The 23663-nt window shown below is 27.2% G+C and overlaps 1 protein-coding gene across 1 annotated transcript in view; it reads right to left on the bottom strand.

Moving 5' to 3' along the window:
- LOC122497890 overlaps positions 1–18393 on the bottom strand; it is a 58954-nt gene extending 40561 nt beyond the window's left edge. Inside the window, exon 1 of the mRNA XM_043605275.1 lies at positions 17780–18393. Coding sequence (XP_043461210.1) covers positions 17780–17863 — 84 coding nt within the window. The 5' untranslated portion in view covers positions 17864–18393. The remainder of the gene's footprint in view (positions 1–17779) is intronic.
- Positions 18394–23663: the final 5270 nt, after the last annotated feature.

Here is a 23663-nt window from a genome sequence, read left to right on the forward strand (position 1 = left end):
TTACAGTCAGTGAAAAATTAGTTTGTAGCAACTAAATTTTGGCTTAATCAACTAAATAATTATTCAAACATTGCTTTTTTTAAACCAAAAATTTGCTTCAAGTGACAAAATCTTCTCTTCAAAGGAGAAATTTATCAAATTGAACCAAATGTTTATTTAGAGAAAAAATTTTGATTTAAGTTAAAAAACCTTTTTTTTCAAATATTCTAAAACTTAGGGTTTATATAACAATTAGGGTTGTATTTAAATCAAACATATTTTTTCCCTGAGTGTAGTGTCATTATAGTAATAATTTTTTAATTTTCATCAAATAAATTTGTTTTCAATGTTCCAAAGTTTGGACAGTTTGATATTCCTAAAATGTGTATATGGAATATTCCTAATACTCGAGTGAAAAATTTCCGGAATTCAAATGGAATATTTTGTGCTATCAGGAAAGAAATTATTTGAAAGTGAAAGCTTTTGCAAGTTGAAAATTAGTGTTTTTAAATTATAATTGTAATTTTAATTGAAACTATAATGTTGCTTATTTATATTTAATTAAATTATTAACATTGTAATATTTGATTGTTCATTTCCGTGACACTCTCATTAGAAAACTATTTTAAATTACATATGTATGTACACTTTCATTTTCTTTGTATATGTTTAAACTTATAGTCTGTAAATTAATGGATATCAACATGTTTAATAGCTAAATGCTAAATAAAATATATGTCTCGTTACGCTTTCTGAGTTAGATGCGAATGAGTTTGAAAAAGAAGTTAATCATTTCCAACACACATTTTTGTGTGATTGTAAATAGATAGTCATTAGGAGTTCACTTCTGTTCAAGAAAATGTTATTATACATTTGTTATAAATCTTGACAGTACAGTTATAACTTTGACTTAACTGATTTTTTAAAATTACGCGCTATTCTATAATAAAAAAAAATCGCACAAATCCAAGACCTTCTCATTTTGGATGAGAATGTAATTAATCTTAATTACGTCAGTTATTTACATAAATAAATCTTTCTCCGCATTTTCCCCTTCTTTAATTTCCTATTCTACACTGAACGCCTGAACAAAAAAAAAATTTGACAAAAGTGGATCAAAAATCTGGTTGTTGGGAATGTTTCTGCATCATAACAAAAGTAAAAATCCGTTGAGATCAAAATCCTAGCTGATCCTTTTTTCGAGATATCAATATGTATATTTACATGTAAATTTTTACAAAACATTCAAATTAAAACTTTAACTACATGTAGGTAAACTAATTACGCAAAAAGTATCTTAAATATTTTTGTATGTAAATAAATATTTGTCAAAGATATGGGGTTCTTTGTATACCACGCTCACAGCAATTTATTGTGTTCGATAAAAATAACCTTCTGCTGGTTTCTTTTAATACAATTTCATATTATTTAAACTCGATTTGTTATATGAAAAGTGTATTGCTGCTTTATTATTTACAGGATCTTACATAGGAATTACTATGGCTTTATATATAGACGAATAATTTCAAAAACATAATAATTTGAAGAATATACTGGACGAATGTGTGAAGTTCATATTTTATGAAAATAATGTTATTGTACATTATATTTAAACAAAAATTTTTTTAGCTTCTATATTTATAGATTCATCTATGGATGAAAACCGTATTTTCGAGTAGCGCAATGAGTAGCACAAAGTTTTGTTGATAATTATTCATAAATATTAAAACTTATAGGATTTAAGTATTATATTATTAATTTCTATAATAAGCTATAATTCAATTTTCCAGCAGGAAGTAATTAAAAAAATTATCTTTTTTAGTTTATAAATCCAAAATATCTGACTGATGTCCGACTACAGAAAAAGTGTCGGACTACTGAAGCTTTCGTGATTTTTCATTAAAATGCTTACCTATATTTTATTAAATACTAAGTATTTGTAACAAATTTATATGATTTTTAATCCTGAAAAACTCCTTTAACCCATATCGGACAGAGATGTAAAAATTTTTTATTTAGATATCGAAAGATATTATTTTTATCTAATTTGGGACCAAGGAATCCAAATATGGTGTCAAATTTTTTTTACTTATTTAACGGGCCAATATATGAAGATTTTTATTTTTTAAAAATTTTTTATAGCTACACCTAGCGGTCGGCCTATGCAATAATATACAAATGTAAACTATAATATTAATTATTTAGACTATTGACAACATTTATAACTAGTTTTCCGGAATTAAATATCACTAATTTTGTTTATAATAATCTAATTTATATAATGATTAAATTATCTATGTTCGTAAGGGTATTGTGTAAGAGTTGGGGGAAGTCACCCTTGTAAGATAGAGGATGATCTAGAGAGTCGCTAATAATGATTTTTTTGAAGATTGAATAGTAAAATAATGTTTACTATAAAAAATATTTTTATAATTTTCATTATTTTAGAAAAAAAAATTAAAAAGTTTAGTGTTCGACTAGTCGAACAGCAGTCCAATATGGGTTAATTGACAATGTGCTTAAAAAAACAGTAGCAATGTGTTATTTCAAGAAAAAAGCATAATATAAGATCGTATACTTGAGTGTCCGACTACTAGTGCATTTACCCTATAATAATAAAATAATATTAAATGTGGTTTTCGTTTGAACATATAGTGACTTGGTCCATCGTGGATTTTTAAAACTTTAAAACACTATGAAATTAATTCGAAGATGAAAAATATCCATTCGAATTTATACGAGCAGTTGTCGAATTTTTAACTTATCATTTTCAAGTGAGTTGTATTATAATGATTATGGTTCATGGAGACAGCTTTATAAATATTGCTTCGTTTCAAAGTTTTACATCTATTTCTCAGCTTGAAAATTATTATTCTTTACCAGTTTTAATAAAAAAAAGTCTTATTGTTTGTAATTTTTCAATCAAATGAATAAAACTTTGTGAAAATATTATTAAAATATAACTAATAAACTAAAAAACTTAACTAATACACTTAAAAGAAATATAAAGGTTTCGGAAATATTACCTGAAATATCAAAAAAGTTCAAAACCAACTTTTAACTAAAATTTATATTGAAAAACCCCGAAATTTTGCTAAAAATTAATCAATTTTCTTTATTTAGGTCTTATTTTAAATATGTAATTACATATATTTACATATAAAAAATATTTTCAGGGTGGCCGCAAGATTGAATTTATCAATTTCCCTGACATTTTACTGACATAACAACGAATTTCCCTGACAAAAATTTTTTTGTTTAGAGCAAAAAATGTATTGCATGACCATCTTAATTTCTTTAATTGCCCTGACAAAAAATTTTTCCTGACATTTCCCTAACTTTACTGACATGTGGCCACCCTGATTTTTTAAGATACCTTTTGCGTGATTGGATTGCCTATATGTAGTTACAAAGTTTTAATTTGATTGTTTTATAAACATTTGCATGGAAATAATGATAACTCGAAAAAAGGATCAACTAGGATTTTGATCTCAACGGATTTTTACTTCTGATATGATGCAGAAACATCTCCAACAACCAGATTTTGGATCCATTTTTGTAAAACTTTTTTTTTGGTTCAGACACAGTGAGATGTCGAGATTTGTCACGGTTGAATGTGTGATTCTTTATGATTACCTTGAGTCGAACACATGTACATTGTATCTCTAAATAAAATATTTTTATCGAGTAATCCGTTTATTAACGATGCAACAATTGTATGGGATTGAATCTTTTATACAATGTTGTGAGTTAATGAAACATTTTTGTTTGTCCCTTTGGTAATTAAATGAAATGACCAGTTTCGCTGAACTCATCTTTTATATTATAATTGAGAAAGAGTGCAGTACTTCTGCCCTCAGTTTGTTTGCATCTCTTTTTCTAGGTACTTATTCCCAGTGAATAAAACAAATATTTTTCTTTCTTGTCGTTACGTAAAACCAATATAATCATCCTCGAAAAAAATGAAAAGAAAATTGTACCAGAGTTATGTTCTGTATATAATAGAAAGATGACTAAAGATTTTATATACGCGCAATTTCATATCAATGTAGGTAAACATATTTGAACAGGTGAATATTACAACAGATAGAAAAGGCAGGATGAACATAATACCGTTGAACGGGATTATTTAGCGATTGGATACCGGTATTCGCTCTGGAATACCTATCTGTATAGGTGTGGCTTCGATGATTTCTTTAATCGAGAAAGACGCACTGCCAGGTCGGAAGTGCACAATCTTTATAGAGGTGATAGTAAAACATAATTTGATTTTAGTAAAATAATCTTCGGTAATTATTAAATTACTATACTCATTTTCAATATTCCATGCACTTTTGAAAAGTGGGTACTTTATAGTTTTTACGGGTTTTTCTAATTCTATGTACCTACAGGAAGGTGTACTTTAGATATATAGATCAAATCTCAAAGAGTGGACTTTTTAAAATAATAACTTAGCATTTTTTTTGTTCTTGTTGTTTTCTTTATTATTGAAAATTTCAAACAAGTTTTGAGGTAGATTCACTTGTTTCATCGTGAGTTTACACGTTTGTTTCCATAAAACTGGTTCCGAGGTTGACAAGGTGTTATAAGGGATATTTAACCAATTAAGAAAAACGTGTATTTCCTGCGGGGGACACAAGTATCCGGAGAAAAAAATGTAATATATATTTATATTTCGTGTCTAAAAATAGGAAATTCCCTTCTTGAAACGGAAATGTTATTAAGAATTTCGTGACAAAGAAACATAAGGTGAAAAATTTTTCACTGACAATGAGACGAATTCAAATTTAATAAATAAATGAATGATGATAAAAATAAAAATGTTTTTAAAATTTTTAATTTTGTTATATTTTACAAAAAAAAGTTATTTTTTGTAATATTTCACTTCAATTTGTAAATTTTTGTTGAAATATTCAGGGTCAATATTAGTAGAATATTTCTGTAATATTCTATTAACATAATTTTTTTAATATTCTACAAAAATATTATGAGAATATTCTTTCAAGAATTTATCAGTACTCTCTAAATTTGAATATCTCCTATAAATGTGATAATGGAATATTGTTGGAATATTTCTGTGCAATATTTCAAAGATTATTCCTGCATATATTTCAAAAATACAATATTGAACCGTTTATGATAACTAAATAACTATCTAAACATTTTGCACATTAATCAAAATATTTAAGAAATTACTCATAAAAATTCGTAGAATATAATTAGATAATTATAATCTACAATTTTTCCATGAAATATTTTTTGCAATGATTCAGAAAGTATTCGTGGAATATTCCACAAATATAATTGTACTATTTTATGAAAATAAGGAAATACTCCACAAGATTATTTTTGTATTAGCAAAAGAATATTTCTGACTATTTTGAAGGAGTTTTTCATTATTTTTAGTAAAATATTCTTTTAGCATTAAATAAAATTTTTTTGCAATATTCACCAAGAAAATTCCTTCAATAATCAAAAGTGTAAAGAATTGGTTTTTTAAAAACATTTTTCTAATATTTTGCGGAAAAATTCTATGAATATTTCTCTTAATTTTTAATACTCCACAAAAATATTGTGAGAATATTCTTTTAAGAATATAATATATATACTCTTTAAATTTTAATTAGTTAAAAATAACTAATTTAAAAGTAAAATGCTAGTCATCAATTTAAATAGTAATATTTTTACTAAACAATAAACTCTCTAAATTTGAATTAATAAAAATGTTTACTAATTTAAATTAGTGACTAACTTTTTGCATTTGAATTAGTAAATTTTACTAATATGGAGTAATTTTTACTAATTTATTAGTAAAATTTGCTACTAAATTTACTAATAAAAACTATTAACTAACAGATTGTAATTTCTATTAATTTATTAGTAAAATTCGCTAATGCTAAAGCAAAAAGTCAGTCCCTAATTCAAATTAGTTGATAATCACTAATTATTAATTAAATAATATAAAAATTCTCAAAATAAATAAATTTTAAAATAACTAATTCCGCTTTAGAGAGTATGATTATTCCTTTTTTGTCCCAAAATAATGCTTCTATAATTCGAAAAATAAAAAAGGCCTGAATACGTATTTAAGCCTTTTTTTATTATAAAATAATAATTTAAAAAACTTTTTTAACAGAAAGCAATAAATATTTGTCTACAATATTTAATTTCGATGGAAATATTTCTTATTTATATAAAAATATTCGTTTACATAGTATATTCGTTAAAAATATTCTTCACATAAAAATATTCATTCAGTATTCTTTAAAAATATTCTTGGTATATTCTTCCAACAATTTTGTTCTTTAAATTTAAATTAGGAAAAAAATTTTCTAATTTGAATTAGTGACTAACTTTTTGCTTTTGAATTAGTAATTTTTATTAAATAAACAGTCATTTTTACTAATTTATTAGTAAAATTCACTAATTAAAAATCAAAAAGTTAGTCACTAATTAAAATTAATAAACATTTTTTCTAATTAAAATTTAGGGAGTAGAAGAATATTTTTTCAATTTTCGACAGAAATAATTCTCTACCTATTAGATAAATTAGTTGCTGCAGCTCTAAAAATTAGATATCCGCATATAATAGAAAACTAATTTTTCTTCTTGTGCTTCTTAATAAATTGAATGGAATTGCTGTACTATATTTGAAAGAAATATTCCTGCAATGAGTCATTTAAATATTTTTGGAATAACTGGAACATTGCTCAAGTTATTGTTGAGTATAGACGTAAATTTTGAAACAGTAAACTAAAAATAAATGCGTGTTTAAATTGCAAAAAGAGTTGAATTTAAAATTCTAAAGGGACTTGCAACTTGCAACTGTAAAAGGACTTTAACGCGAGAATTTTAAAGTCTTGCTCATGAAGAGGCCCACTTCATGAGGTGATTTCGTCTCGAGGTCGCCATGGGGAATACCACGAACATAAATCACGACGTTCACCATTGCGGGGAACCGTTCGTTCTCTCTATCTTGGCTTGCAATAGTTTTTTCTTTTATTTTTTTTCTTTTTAATAATATACTTAAGTGTACCCACAACATATAATGCATATATGCGTGCTGCAATATTTAGACACACACGTTTAATGATTGTTGTGTATTTACGCATGTAGATTATATAAACGTATATACATTAGAATGAACAATGACATGATTAAAATGTATGTACATACATATAATATATTTATTCACATATTCTATCGGCCTACACAATATGTGACGTATACCCGCACACGTTTCATATAAGATAACATAATGCGTGCCCAAGAAACTTGCGTACAAGTTCGTCACACTTTCAATTTCAGAAGGAAGGAATGTCTGTTACGTGTATATATGTTTGTATGTATGTAAGACTTTGTGAAAGCAGCAATGCAAACGACTTGTTGCAAACTTGTTGAGATATATTAGTGTACCTATAGTTGTATCGGGTAAATTTGCAAAACTTGTTTTTGACAAAAGTTTAACTAAATTTCAGTCAATTTGCTAAAACGTCAAGTTAAGCCAATTTATTATGGCAGTAAACTTGGTTAAGATGCATAAATCAACGGTGGTTTATATGCAACGTGTATGCAACAAAACAGAAATTAGCGCAAAAAGTATATAATACGCGATAGGAAGGAAAAACGGGAACAAATAGTGCTAGTATAAAAAAATGAAGAAACCTTTCACTGAGGAAATATTTTGTTGCATAGGAGAAATAAAATTTACAATATTTTGATAAAAATTCTGATTGTTTACAATATGCAGGTTTTCTATTTTTAATTTTATGCTTTTAGAATAAGTTAATTGCATTGTAAACTTTCATGTATTTTCTGTAGGTAGGGGAGAGTAGGGCAAAATGGGGTAGGCGGGTCAAATGGGGGTACCCCTGTTTTTCCATGATAGGTACTTTTAATTTTACCTCGATATATATAATTCATATTGATGAGTAAATGTTATTAATTATTAAGACACTACAACAAAATTTTTTTTTTGAAAGTTATACAACTTTAAAGTTTTAAACAGAAAAAAAAGAAGATTTATCGAAATTAAAGTGCTCGCAAATCTTCTTGGGATAATGCATTTAGGGCCAGTTCCACAACTTTATCTAACTAGAGTTTAAGACGGTAAACTCGGTTTAGTGAAAATTATGCGTTCCACAATTTTTTAAACTCGGGTCAAAATGGCTAAATCTTGGTTAAAATTAACCGGCCAAAGTTGGAGGTTTAACTCTTAAACCTCGGTTAAGGGCCAGTTCCACTACTTTATTTAACCAGAATTTAAGACGGTAAACTCGGTTTAGTGGAAATTATGTGTTCCACAATTTTTTAAACTCGGGTTAAAATGGCTAAATCCAGGTTAAAATTAACCGGCCAAAGTTGGAGGTTTAACTCTTAAACCTCTGTTAAATCTCTCCCCACCATAGTATAGTATACGTCATATATACATATAGTAGTTTAAATTTGAGGTTAAGTTTACAACAAAACATGATGTTTATTACCTTGTATATATAAAATATTAAGAATTAAGTGTAAAAAATAGACAATGGCAAAGCAACGGCTGATAGATGATATTTTATCATCGTCAGATGATGAAGAGTTTTTTTATGCAGATCGAAGACCACAAATTTATAAAGAAAGACGAAATTTTTTCGAAGAGTTTGATGATATTGATTTTCAAACTCGTTTTAGATTGTCAAAGAATAGTGTAAATGAAGTGTTAACAGAAATAAGAGCTGAATTAGAACATCGAACACAACAGTAAGTAAATATAATTATAATAACGTACAACGTTTCGAATATTTCAATTTATTCTTATTTTATACTTTTTATCGACAAAATTTTGGGTTTTGCATGTTTCAGAAATAACGAAATTTCTCCCATGAATCAACTTTTACTTGCACTGAGATTTTATGCAACTGGAAGTTATTTGATTTCCGCTGGGGATTTTTTCGGTGTCAGTAAGACAAGCTCACATAGAATTGTACACAGAGTAACTACTGCTATTGCTCGTCTACGACCAAATTATGTTAAATTTCCAGTAACAGCGAATGTTATGAGTCGTGAACAGCTAAAATTTTTCAATATTGCTCGATTTCCGAAAGTTTTAGGAGCCTTGGATTGCACACATATTAAAATTCAATCACTTGGTATTCAATTCTGCACTGTATAAAGTCTAATAACTGAAGGGCTGGCTGCAATAAGGGGACGACCGCGAGACTTGGAAGGGATACTACCAGTCAGGTAGCAGTGACAAGCCTTGAGCCGCTCACTGCTACCTGACTGGTACTAACCCTTTCAATCACGCGTTCGTCCCCTTATTGCAGCGAGCCCTTGAATTTAAAAAACTGGAAATATCTAATTGCTTTTTCTGTACAGGTGGGAATGATGCAGAAATTTTTAGAAATCGTACACGGAAAGAAAAGGTCTGGAAGAGATATCCATAAAAATATTGTTGAGCAGAATATTGTTGTGTTATCCAATTCAATGGAAGAGACAACTTTCAGAATGGAAGCACATTCCATATTCAATGGATGAGGGAGCCATATTATATTGTTGAATCAAATATGGATGTGACATCCATAGGCATGGATTTTCACATATGGCTGCCTCATCCATATAAACTTTGGTTGGGAGATCCATAGTTAGTTCAAAATTTCGATACATGTTGCGCTCAATTCATTATCATGGCATCCATTTAAAAATGGTCGTCTCAATTTGTCCGTCGCGTCGGTTTCCTGTCACGTCTATATAATTGCGTTGTGAGTTTATTGTGTATAAATAGTGTTACAATTGTTCATTATTTATTATCGTTCTTGTCTATTAGTGTTTATGTAAATTCATTTTCATGAAATATGTGTATAGTATATAAGGAATATTATATGCTCAAATATTGTAGTTGCGTGTATAGTGTAGTGGATAGCGTTAGTGTTTAGTATGCGTTAGGTCTAGGGTTCGTGTCTCCCCCATCGATTAATAATTTATTTCGTAAATATGCGGTTATTCAATAAGTGGTGTGTATTAATTAACAAAAATGTGTATAAAATATCTCAAGTGACATAGAATTTAATTAATTGAGTGATTCTAATTTTTTTGTTTCCCATTTCCATTACTATGGATCACCCAACCATAGATCTTTTGCTGCTCCAACAATATACAGCCAGCCATAGAATATGGATGCAGCAACCTTAACTATGGATATCCCGTATTTTTCAATATAATATGGCTGTGATATCCATGTATCTGGATGTGTCAACTATTCCTTTTTCTCCGTGTAAAGGATACTTTTCTATGAACGTTCAAGCAATATGTAATAAAGATTTGGAATTTATCAACATTGTAGCTCGATGGCCTGGATCAGCTCATGACAGTACTATTTTCAACAACTCACGAATACGAGCCTTGTTTGAAGCTGGTACATTTGGAGACGGATTATTGATAGGGGATAGTGGCTATCCACTTCGTTCATATATTATGACACCGCTTCTCAATCCAAGAACTCGCAATGATCAATTATATAACGAATCTTTAATAAGAACACGAAACACCATTGAAAGAACTTTTGGTGTATGGAAAAGGCGATTTCCCATTTTAGCTCTAGGATTCAGATTTCAAAAAATGGATACAATAATGGCAATGATAGTTGCAACTGCTGTATTACATAATATTTGTCGAAAATCAGGAGAGCCATTACCACCAGATGATCCTCAATTACAATTACCTGTGCCATGGGAACAGATCTTGGAGGAAGGAAGAATGCCAGATGTAAATAATGGAACAAATATCAGATTACCAGGGAATCTAGTTCAACAATCACTAATCAATGGATACTTCAGGATGTATGTAAAAATAATTTCTTTTTTATTTCCCTATATTTATGTTATTTAGCATATAGATAAATAAACTATTGTTGATGTAATTTTAGGTTGCTGCAATAATACGGGATGACATATGTGTTTCACCAATGGATGCTGAGTGTGTAGAGTTCATCAAAAGAATAGGCTTTGAGGAATACTATCTCCAGTCTGATGAAAATAAATTATTTTTTGGTTATGTTTCCATGTCGCTGTGTTAGTGAAATAAATATCATTTTGAATAAATGTTTATTTTTGTGTAATGTAATTGTTTTATGGATTTTTGTAATATTTTTGACGTGTCCTTTAATTTTCTTTAACTAAAAAGCGAGGTGTTCTCTTTTTCAACCAAATTTCAAGGTGTACTTTTTTCACTAATTGTAAGCCAGCGATATACAAATTTGTGTACACTAAATAGATAATGGTTTCAGCATCAATCAAAAATGGTTGTCACATCCATTTTAACATTTGTACGTTTTCCAAATATATATGGTTCACACAGACATAATTATATTTTTGTTGCTGTATCAATTTAAAGCTAGCTAATTAATATGGTTGTAGCAACCGGAGGTATGGTTGGCCCAAATTTTTCAATACAATATGATTGAGGCAACCAGAGGTATGGATGTGCCAACTATTGCCTTTTTCCGTGTACTTCTTGTTTGTATTGCCCCCCCCCCTCCCGCGTGAGGCAAAATGGGATTTTACCAATTTATTAAAAATTTGAAAATGTCAAATTTGGAGATAAATTAATTAGGTAGAGAAAATAAGCCATCTAGTAATTCAAATTAGTGAGCATTTTTACTAATATTTGTTAGTAAAATTTCTCTAATAAATAAATATAAATAAACGAATTTTACATTTAGTAGTTTCAATGATTACTACTGAAATTTTAATGAAGAATTATTAAGATCTAATTGAAATTTTTATTAATAATTATTAATGAGTTAAATTAATTTAATTAATAATTAATAAATTATTATTGTTATTAATTTATTGAAACCATAAATTAAATTAGAATTAGTTGAAATCAGTAACAATTATTGAATCTATATTATTAAAATGAAATTTCTGCCTATAATTATACTATAAATTATTTTAATTGTAGTTTTCAGTTATAGAAACACAAAATGCTAGTTTTAATTGATAGTCCATAATAATTACGACTATCAATTATAATTATCTTTAAATGAAGATAGTGATTGACAGTTTTCCTTAATGGTTAATTAATTAATTAATTAATTGACAGAGATATTATACTGAACCTATTAAAACTTCCATTGTTTTGAATATGTATACTCTCTAAGTTCGAATTAATTAAAGAATAAATAGTCATAAATAATAAATAATTTATTAGATATAATATTACAAAAAATTATAAATTGAATTAATTAAGCGTAACTAATTAAATAACAAAAAACCACAGTAATCGTTTAGTTAAAAATAACTAAAAAAATTTTATTTTATTACAATAGTATTGCGTCAAGTATTAATAAGTTAAATTATAAAGTGCTTCAGAATATTTTTATTGCTATTATAGTAATTTTTGAAAATATTTATGTATAATGAAACAATATTTTGTTCATTAGAGCTTTCAGAACTTGTGGATCATTAAATGTTGGAATAACTAAATTTTTTGTTAATTAAATTCAATTATTCAAATTTGACTATTTTTGCAGTTATTTTCTATATTTTTGAAAAAAGATTTTTTTATTTAATATTTTTAGTTAGTAAAATCTGCTGCTGCTAATTTATTGGTTGCTGTTAAAAAGTCAAATCACTCTCTACATTTGAATTAGTAAAAATATTTACTAATTTTGTTAGAAATGACTTTATTAATAAAATTTACCAATTCAAAAGCATAAAGTCAGTCACTAATTCAAATTAGTAAATATTTTTACTAATTCGAATTTAGAGAGTAGATTTTACTAATATAATATAGTTAGTTATTCATTTAAATAGAAGATTCATTTTTCAGTCAAATATTGGTTAATTTTTTGCTTCAACAATTAGTAAAAAATAACTAGTAATAAAAATAAATAAATAACAAAGAGAACAGTTAAATTTGACTAATTAATAATAATTTGATTTAGTAGATTCAAATTTTGTTACGAAGTAATTTTTGAAACAGATAGAACTGTCATTTATTTAGGTAAAAGTTGATAATTGTTTCCCATATGTTATATTAGATGGTCACTATTCATAGCATTGGTGTTATGTCTTGTTTTTTAAATATTATAAAGTTCAACGCTACACGCACGCATGTATTTTAAATTAAATACTGCTTTTAAATTAAAATACCATTTGAATCATTTGAAATAATACACACTTCGTGAGTATTGTAAACGCACATATTGGCTTTTAATGTAAAGACAATCACATCACCGGTATAATAATAATCAGTATTGTAAATAACGTGGTAGCTCTTATTTTTACCTTGGCACAGTAACGTCTGATTGCTTTCGCACTAATATTATATACTCCCTCAACAATTATAATATACAGCAGCATAATATCCATAGTTTATAATTAGCCCAGATTTGTAATTATAAAAGAAATAAAATTAAAAGTCAAACAAAATATATATAATATTGAGAGCTATTAATATAAAATAAAATTTTCCGCTCTTGAAATATAATATTGTAGTTGAAGCAACGGTTAATTTCTGGTTTTTTTATTCTTAGAGGACTATTGCTATAATTTACTTCAAAACAACTATATGCCTTTTTTGTAGCACGTGATTTTGCCAACGGAATCACTGTTGATTAGGAAAAAAGAAATGTTTCAGGTTTTTTTCTTCTAAGGGAAATGTATATAGGAAAGAGTTAGTGTAAACTATATAACTATTATCCTAATTCCAGTTACTTGCTCTAACAGAGAATAATAATTTCTCATTGTTATAGAAAAGAGAAAAATATGCAAAACTTTATTTTTCTTTCTTTTCGTTTTCACACATAATTTTCATTTCCTTATTAATTTTATGATTCTTTCTAAATCTGAATTAGTGAAAACTGAGCCACTAATTTACATTTTGTTTAAATAGTAGTTCTAATTTTTTTTACTAAAGTTTTAGTGAAAAATGACTAAAACTTTTCAAAAATTATTAAAAATTTTTACTAATGTGAATTAATGGCTCAATTTTTATTAATAATTTACTTTCAGAAAGTTTCATTATTTTTCTTTATTTGGAAAATTTTCTAATAATTAATAGATTACACGGGATAAAAAGTTTGGGTTATTAGGGTAATTTATCACGATATTTTAGTTAAAACAACCAAAATTCTGGTTAATCTATAACCGGAAAAATATAGTAAGGGTATATTTAACACGTTATTCTAGCTAAAAACCAGAATTTTAGTTATTCCAAACAGAATTTTTTTCAGATTACTTTTTACTCTGATAGCACAGAATATTTCATTCACATTTCTGAAATATTCCATTATAACATGGAGAATAATCCTTTGGAATATTCATTTTTATATATCTTAGGAATATACATTAAAATGTTCGACCTTTAGAATGTTCTTTTGGAATGTTCCTTTGAAATAATGAAAGAATATTCCATAAAAATATTAAAATATTCCATTGGAATTTTGTAAAAATATTTTTTATTTTTAATAGTATATTAGTATTTACTTTGAACTGAAAAAAGTTGTAAATTTAAAAAGTCAGTAATATTTCATTAGAATATTCCTATAATATTCCAAAGAAATATTATTACTATACATTAGAATTACAATATTCCAATGAAATATTCCTATTTTATTACAAAAGAAAATTGCAAAGGTAGGACATTTTAATATTCCTAAAATGTGTAATGGAATATTCTAATGGAATATTTCCAATATTCTAATGGAATATTTCCAATATTCTAATGGAATATTTCCAATATTCTAATGGAATATTCCAGGAATGTAAATTAAATATTTGTTATTGCACTGAGGCACTGAGAAAACAATATTTCTGAATCGAATATAATTATCTTTTATATATTAGTCAACCAAAAACTATGTTTGAAGTAAACAATAATTTTTATTCAACACACATGACAGATTTAAATCTTAATTTAAGTCTGAATTGAACTTAAGTTCAATTCAATTATAAAATATTTTCAATTCAAATATTTTTTATGATTTACCAGTTTTAAACGTTCAAATCAACGAGATATTTGTAAATAAATACATTTTTTTTTCATTTGAACGCTTAAAACATCAGGAACATCATTTTTTGGTTGACTATTTATATGTTTGAATTAAGCAAACTTCTTTCAGTGTAGGGTATATCTATAATTATTCCTCAATAAAATTTTTTACAAAATTTTCTAATTTTACTGAAGACTTCTAGGCGACTTTTAGAGTTTTACTAATATGGAATGATTCTAAAGAATAATTCTACAAAGATTCTAGTATTCTGTATAGAATATCACTTGAGTAATTCTAAAAAACTTCTACACGAATTCTAGTAAACATAAATATAAAAACAATAAATTATGTAAATAAATAAATAAATAAAAGAAAACAAAAAACTTATATTTACATGAATAATAATGAAGTTGAAACTGGCTCCCAGTTATCAGCACTCATTTAATTTTTGACGTTAAATTTTAACATTAAATATTTTTTATGAAGATGAAACTTGCACCCAGTTATCAGCACCCACCTTATTTTTAAAAATTTTATGTTGGTTTTAATTAAAAAAAATATTTAATTTTAAAATTTAATTTGCAAAATTAAGTGGATGGTGAAAACTGGGTGCAAGTTTCAGCTTCATTAAATAAAATAATCTATTTTTTCCCTCGCTTTATTTTCTCTGATTTTATTCACTAATAAGAATTATTTACAGTTGATTTATTATTGTAATTAAAAATATTTATTTTATTTTATAACCGAAACGAAACAATTTTATATCATCGCCATACTTCGTATAATCTATTCGCTTCATATCGTTTGTGAGCGAATTTTCATGCCATCTAGGCGGCAATTTAAAGAATTGTATTGGCGCGAAATTCAAAAAAAGAAAAATCTAATTAATATTGTATTAATATTTTTAATGTAATATTAATTAATCTATAATTAATTAATATATACGAGAGAAATAATTTTTACCTTATATTTACTAGAATTTATGTAGGTACAAATTTTATTAAATTGTTCTAATAAAATTCTATGGAATTTTGATGAAATCCATTTCACTGGATTTTACATATAGAATTATTATTCTATAGAACTGTTCCAGTAAAATTCTTAAATAAGAATTTTTTCAACTGGGAATTGCAAGTAAAGTTTTGAATTTCAATTTATTACTCCAGCGTTTTTTTTTAAACGAAGATTGATTTAGAAAAGCAATTTTGGAATTTGAGAAGACGTAAAATGTTCGAATAAAACAATTTACAGTTTTGGATAACAGAATTTGGTTAAATGGAGAATCTACTGTATTTTATACACTTTGGTGTAGGTGTTTTTATATTCCCAGGAAAGCAAAACAGTTATTAATTCAAGAGAGAAATAACCTTGCAAAAGTTGCATTTTATCGATAGAAAATTTTAGCATCAAGGATGTTTTAAGGTTTCGTAACGTTTATGAGAAATCGAAATATATCATTAAAACGTGGGTGGAGGACAGAAATAGCGTAGGCATAATGTTATCTAATGAGGTATTGTACATTTTAGGTAGTCGAGCATACATGTATATATATAAAAAAGGAGATGACGCTTTAGACCTGTTTTTTATTTATTTTTTTTGTATATAAGGCTCGGTATTCGTCACGATTAATCAGACACTTATGCCCTCAGGTGTAAATTCTATAACATAATCCTTTCTTTATATAAAAAATCAATGGTATTTTTGAGGATATAAAAATATTTTGAGTCTCCATGATTTCTATACCTAATAGGTAATTAATAACGATTATTGTTCCACTGATTCTTGTTTAAAAATTCGATCAAGAATTGGAAATTCTTTTCTACTATTGTTTTACAACTGAATTTATATTTTCTAACCGACAGTTATTTTTTTGTTAATTTTGAACATTAATTTACTAAATTTAGTATTTAGATTTGAATACTAGACTTAGTATTTCATGTAATAATTTAAAATTATTATTATGTTGTTACACTCAAAAAGAAAGTTTGAAAAAATAAAGTTTTGTTTAAATCAACCAAATAAATATTGCTATTAGCGAAACATCAGTTTGGTTCAACTAAAAAATTTGCTGCAGATGACTAAATTCTTTCTTCGAAGGTAAAATTTATTTAACTGAACCAAACATTTATTTAAATCAAATAAATATTTATGTAGGTTAAACAATCTATTTAGCGTGACCTAAAAATAAGGTTTATGCAACAAAATAGAGTATTATTTATTTGATTCAAACATAATTTTTTCTTTGAGTGTAATAATTACTATTTTAATGTACGAATTTTGACAAAGCGTGGAATAGTAAAAAAACAAACTAGAGAATATTATCATAAATAAATAGTTTTTATCTATTTCTAAGAATTACTATGCTTAAAGCATAAAATTTTTAGTCGACCATTGTTTGCATAAGTCGACATCTCGTTATTTTTCATGCTTCATTGATTATTTCTTTTTATAATTTCTCTAAAAAGCCGCAGTCATTAGAGATAGCTGAACGTTTCTCAATCTTCTTCAAAAAGAGAATAATATAAAATACCTCCACCTGAATGATTTTACTTCTATATACATTAATGTTTTGAATAATTATATTCATATTTACTTTTTATAAAACTCGCTTTTTTGGATCGTTTTTATCACAGATTCTATACAGTTAAGTTTAATATATAAAAAAGTAATGATTTATTATGATGCCGAATTCAATAGTAAAATGATAGTAATTTATGAATTATAGTTTTTTGTTTGTGGTAAGAAATATAATTTTTAAAAACATTTAAATTTCACAAAAAAGAAAATTATATTTGAAATTACAATGTAATTTATAATAATTACCTCTCTTACACCGAGAACAACAAGTAACCACCACGTTTTCGATAACATCGCCAACGATGTTCCTCGGAAAATTGTCTTTTTCATGATAATTTTTATCGTAAACTTTCACACCAATTAAAAATAATATCTGAACCTCGTGAAGACACGAGTCTGTCACTAAAAATAAAGAACTGGTTTTCTTTCACACCTGTAGAAGCACACATGAAAATTGACATTTAATTTCTTAAATGTAGAAGACAATCCTTAGTGTAATCATGTTATATTTTCGTCGATTATCTGTTGAAGATGCGTCATTTCGTTTCAGTAATAATAACAACGTTTTTTTTCTTCTAAATTTTCAAGCGAAAATTTCTTTCCGGTAAATTCCAGACGGAATTTACACTCATTTGCACATTTTTTTCTATAGATAAAAATACAGGTCTATGAGTAACTTCTATTTTTTTCACTATAAAGTTTCCTTGAAAGAGCGTTGTGAGGTTAAAGAGAATAAAACACGAGTGTATTATGAAGATAAATAAAAGATATACAGTTAACGAATGTCGTGCTGGCACGATGACGACTGGTTGGGACCGAAAACGACCAACCACCGCCCGTCGATTGCGTTGTTGAAGAGACCTGGTGCATTTTAGTGGGGACTGGTATCTCTGGTACCGTGGAAATTGGAGGGGACTATATTATATCTTGGTACCATCAGTGACGTTAACGCTCGACTGAAATACGAAATTTAGTTTTTTATATTTAGGATCATTTTATGCTTGGTTCTTTCAGGTGCAGTAAAAAGAAAATAAATAAATAATAAACGATGTTTAATTTTAATAGAATAATAAAAAAATGATTTTTAATTCTACTTTAAAATACGTTTTGAAGACTATTATGATTTTATGTAGTTCATTTTTGTATTCGTTTTTGATACTGACATGCGTTGTGCGGGCATTCGTGTCTCTAATCATTTTTTGGCAAACTTGGATATTTTACTGGTTTCTTCCATAACGGTAGATGATTTTACTTACTTAGTGCGCAAAGCAAAAGGCAGAGAGCAGTAGCTTACAGTCTTATATTGTCGATATAACAGAAAACTACTTTTTAATTTTTTAAGAGGAAACCCCACCTTAATTTTGACCCCTTTAAAATAAAATTATTAAACGAGGTAATATTTTTTTTCTTGCATCATTTTTAACCTGAAAACATATAAGATGGTCAAAAATATTTAATTTTAATTTTTGAAGAGGTTAGAATTTTTTTCTTTTGATCTATTGCATATTATTACAAATCCATGCGAGAAGTTGTTTAGAATGGTAAAATATGCATGGAAAAAAATTTTCGTTGAAAAATATTAAAAACTTTAAAAGAAGATCAATTTTTAATATTCAAATCTTCAACTTTTGCCGAAATTTCGAAAGCCTTAATGGTGTTCCGCAGTGGTCGCCTTTTAAAAATGGCTGCTCAAATGTAAACTTGATTTGAAAATGATTTTTCTCCCAATTCGGACAGTTATTGGAAAATCGGAGAAAATACAAGATATCCTGAATATTTTATCTTTCATTTGCGCGCAAGAAGTAAAAGATTTATTTAGATTTACAACGACAGGAAGTAAAATAAGAAAAAGTTAAACAAATGCGCGATACATAAAATTGCCACCAGAGGGCAGCACCTAATGGGCACATATAATTTTCTCATTCTACTTCCTGACGTCGTGTATTATATTGGATTTTCAATTTCTTGTGCACAAATGAAAGAACAAAATTTCAGGATAACTGGTATTTTTCCCTATTTCGCAATAATTATCCAAATTGGGAGAAAAATCCTTTTCAAATTATGTTTACGTTTAAGCAGCCATTTTTAAAAGGCGACCACTGTTTGAAATTGCGCAACACCGTTAAATCTTTAATTTTTTTCCAAACTTTGTATACTTACGTAATTTGATGCTATTAGTCAAAAAACATTATTAAAATTGACAATCACCTCATTTTCGTGGTAAAAACCATAAAAATCATAGTCCGAATCTTTCATGGTATACTTTATATATACCGGAAATAAATGCAAAAAACCATGATTTTTGTAGTTTTTACCATGAAAATGAGCTAATCGTCAACTTTAACTATGTTTTTTCGACTCAGAGCATCAAATTGGAAAAAAATAAAGGTTCAGGACTTCTGAAATTTCGGCAAAAGTTGAAGATTTGAATATTAAAAATTGATCTTCTTTTAAAGTTTTTAATATTTTTCAACGAAAATTTTATTCCATGCATATTTTACCATTCTAAACAACTTCTCGCATGGATTTGTAATAATATGCAATAGGTCAAAAGAAAAAAATTATAACCTCTTCAAAAATTAAAATTAAATATTTTTGACCATCTTATATGTTTTCAGGTTAAAAATAATGCAAGAAAAAAAATATTACCTCGTTTAATAATTTTATTTTAAAAGGGTCAAAATTAAGGTGGGGTCTCCCCTTAAGTTTTGGTATTTTTAAGTATTATTTTATATTTTTGATTTTTAACGAAACTGGAAATGTGAAATAACATTTTTGGAAATATGTGGAATTATATATTTTCAAAAAATATAAAAGTATTTGGAAAATCGAGAAAAGTTAGGGAAAATGATGAAAAAATCGGGAATTCCACACTCTAAATCTGAATCAGTGAAAATTTCACTGATTTCAATTCAGTGGCCCAGTTTTCTTTGATGAATCAGTGGAATTTCACTGAAAATCAGTAAAAACCACTGATTCTCAGTGAAATTCCACTGATTCATCAAAGAAAACTGGGCCACTGAATTGAAATCAGTGAAATTTTCACTGATTCAGATTTAGAGTGCATCATAACTTCAAATGCGAACAAACTGTACCCTATTTTTAACCCCTTAACGGGGTTGCAGGTCGAGAACTGTCAGTGTGCCAAGCCATTCTCTCCCACATTGAGGTATTTTTCCACTTTGATAATATTAAAAAAAAACTAAACACTTAATAAAATAGTGGGCCTTTACAGTAAAGCAAAATTAAATAAAGAATTAATTAAAATTTATTTATAGCTGGAGGTGACTTGAGAAAGAAAATGACCGCACAGAAAGGTTGAGCGGGTTGCCTACGTAAAGGCTTAACAATATGATACAACAGGGCAATAACTTTTCGTTTGTTGAAAATTATAAAAAAATATTTTGTAATACTAAAAATTAATATAAAAAACATAAATAAAGGCATTTTTGTTTATGGGTGATTTGTACGTAACTGTCGAATTTACCGGCCCTTCCAAAATTGCATTTAAAATGAAAAAATATTGAACCGGGTAAAAGTAAATTTTAAAAGTATATATGACAGCAATTTAAAACCAAAAGTATATAAATGTAGGTGTTATACTATACATATATTATATTACATCATAGGGGAGACCGAGGTGAGTTGAAACGATTTTTACATTATCCAGTATAACTAAGCCAAAAATTGTCCTATTTTTATAAGCTTTGTATTTTTGGATATAGGTAATTTTATGTAGTATGTGAATCAAAAATCAAAAATTTAAAAAGTTGTAAGGGTTTACTAAAAAATTGCAAAATCTAAAACTGTTCCCGGTGTTGTAACAGTCCCAGTAAAAAAAGAAGTATTGAGTGGAGCGTTTAGGAATTGAGTGAAGCTCTGAGCCAATACGGATTCGAGTAAAAACCGTATTCGGACGTCTGACTCAATCTTTTTTTCATCCGCCGAATACGGTCTTATTTTAGCATTAAAATTAAAATCACAAGACCAGAGTAGGGTAGAGTGGGGTAAAAAAGCCATTTGAGTTTTATTTAAAAACTATTAAGCCGATTTATCAGCTGTTTAGAATATAAATACTATTAGGTAATACGCAACTTTTGAATCTAGTTTGAATGTTGTACCTAGATTAATATTGTTTTTATTGTAATTTTAATTTTTTGTTGCTTTTTTGAAAACATTTTGGTGAACTTTTCAAGCATATTACAATCTGATTAAGTGAACGAATAATAAAAATAAATGTTTGTACATAAGGAGAAAAGTATACCGAAAACGTATACAATGTTAATTTTTGGAAATTGAACTGAATTAACAATTTATTTTTGCTTTTTTAATAACTGGTCTTGGGTGTAAAAAAGCCAGGGCAAAAAATCCATTGAATATTTTGTGAAATTCACTTGTTTTCTATTTAAACTAACCTTCTTATTTTACAAAATGTCTCGTGTTTATTTAATAAAATAAATTAAACACGACGAAAAAGTAGTTCAAAGTGCATTTAAAAAATAAACAATGAATAAACGGTTGCAACGAAATATGTTATCTGTGGTGAAACTTAAAGAGAACTTCTAAAAAAGGTACGAAAAATTGGCAGTGCAAATCGAAAACAGGTAAACTCAATATAATTTTCAATTTTGCTTGCTAAAAACTCTTTCATAATTATTAAAATATTTTTCAAATAAGACTATTTGTCATATAAATAAAGGAAAACTATAAAAATACCTAAATTGATAACATGTTTTGCTAAAATCGTAGGGTGGCTTTTTCACCCCACCAGGTGGTGCAAAAAAGCCACTTGCAGTGCTTCCGTAAAACTCTTATAACTTAGTCCTTTCATGAGATAAAAAATATTTCCGTCAAGAATTTTCAAGCTTAATAACTAAACTTTCAATAACAATTGGAAATTTGAGAAAAAAATTTTAAATACAGATTTTACAGCATCAAAAGTAAAAATGTGGCTTTTTTACCCCACTCTACCCTACACATTATAAATTGAAAGCACAATTGTCCTGGAATGTAAAAATGCCGATTTCGATAAGAAGCAGTGAATATTTGTTAAAAATTGGTAAAAGCAAAGTTTGACAAGCGCGACTGAATTTACCATGTGAATAAATGAATTGGTAAGTTTAAATGGACGAAAAGAAATCTACTGTTACCGACAGAAAGTTCCTAGAGAATTGTGATAAATTCAACAAAACAATGAAATTTCCAGGAAGGAAGAGTAAGGAGACCGAACTCTGTGTAGAAAGCGCTTTAAAAATCTCAGAGAAATATGCACGAAAAGTGCCAGGCTCACTGCGTTCTAGTCGACCTCCAATTAAGTTGATCATGCGCATAAGCTGTGTTGTGTCTCTGTTTCTCGTAAAAATTGTGCGAGTGAGATGTAAGATCTAATGTTTACATTTAGCCGGTCTTAGTGAGATACATACATAATTATACAATACATTTCGTTTTAATAATTATTTATTTATTTTATTTAAAAAATGTCGTGTTGTGTGCCAGGATGTAAAGAAAGAAAAAGAGTCTAAAAACATTAGTCTCTTCTATCCTTCTACGGTTCATAATTTCATAAATATATTATTAAATTATTTTAAAAATCTAAATAATATCACAATTGTAAATAAATAAATTTGCTTTTAAAATTAACACTGTTTAAACTATGTAATATTTACCTTGACATAACCACACTTTTCATCTATGTCAACACTGAACTTTAGTTCAATGCGCATGATCGACTTAATAAGGTAGTTCAAGTTGGGTGGGGGAAATCCAATATGGCTGACATCAGCTGATTTACCGGAGGACAAACAATGCATTGAATTCAATGGGACAAATCAGTTTTTTAACCATAACTTTTTAAATATTTGTTTTTGAACCATAGTGTAATGGAAAATTATTCTTTATTTATCGAAATCTATTTTTTAAAACAATAAAATTTAATTTTTTGGTTTTATTGTTTTAAAAAATAGATTTCGATAAATAAAGAATAATTTTCCATTACACTATGGTTCAAAAATAAATATTCAAAAAGTTATGGTTAAAAAACTGATTTGTCCCATTGAATTCAATGCATTGTTTGTCCTCCGGTAAATCAGCTGATGTCAGCCATATTGGATTTCCCCCACCCAACTTGAAC

Source organism: Leptopilina heterotoma, unplaced genomic scaffold, assembly GCF_015476425.1.
Source record: "Leptopilina heterotoma isolate Lh14 unplaced genomic scaffold, ASM1547642v1 Lhet_14, whole genome shotgun sequence".
NCBI lineage: Eukaryota > Metazoa > Arthropoda > Insecta > Hymenoptera > Figitidae > Leptopilina > Leptopilina heterotoma.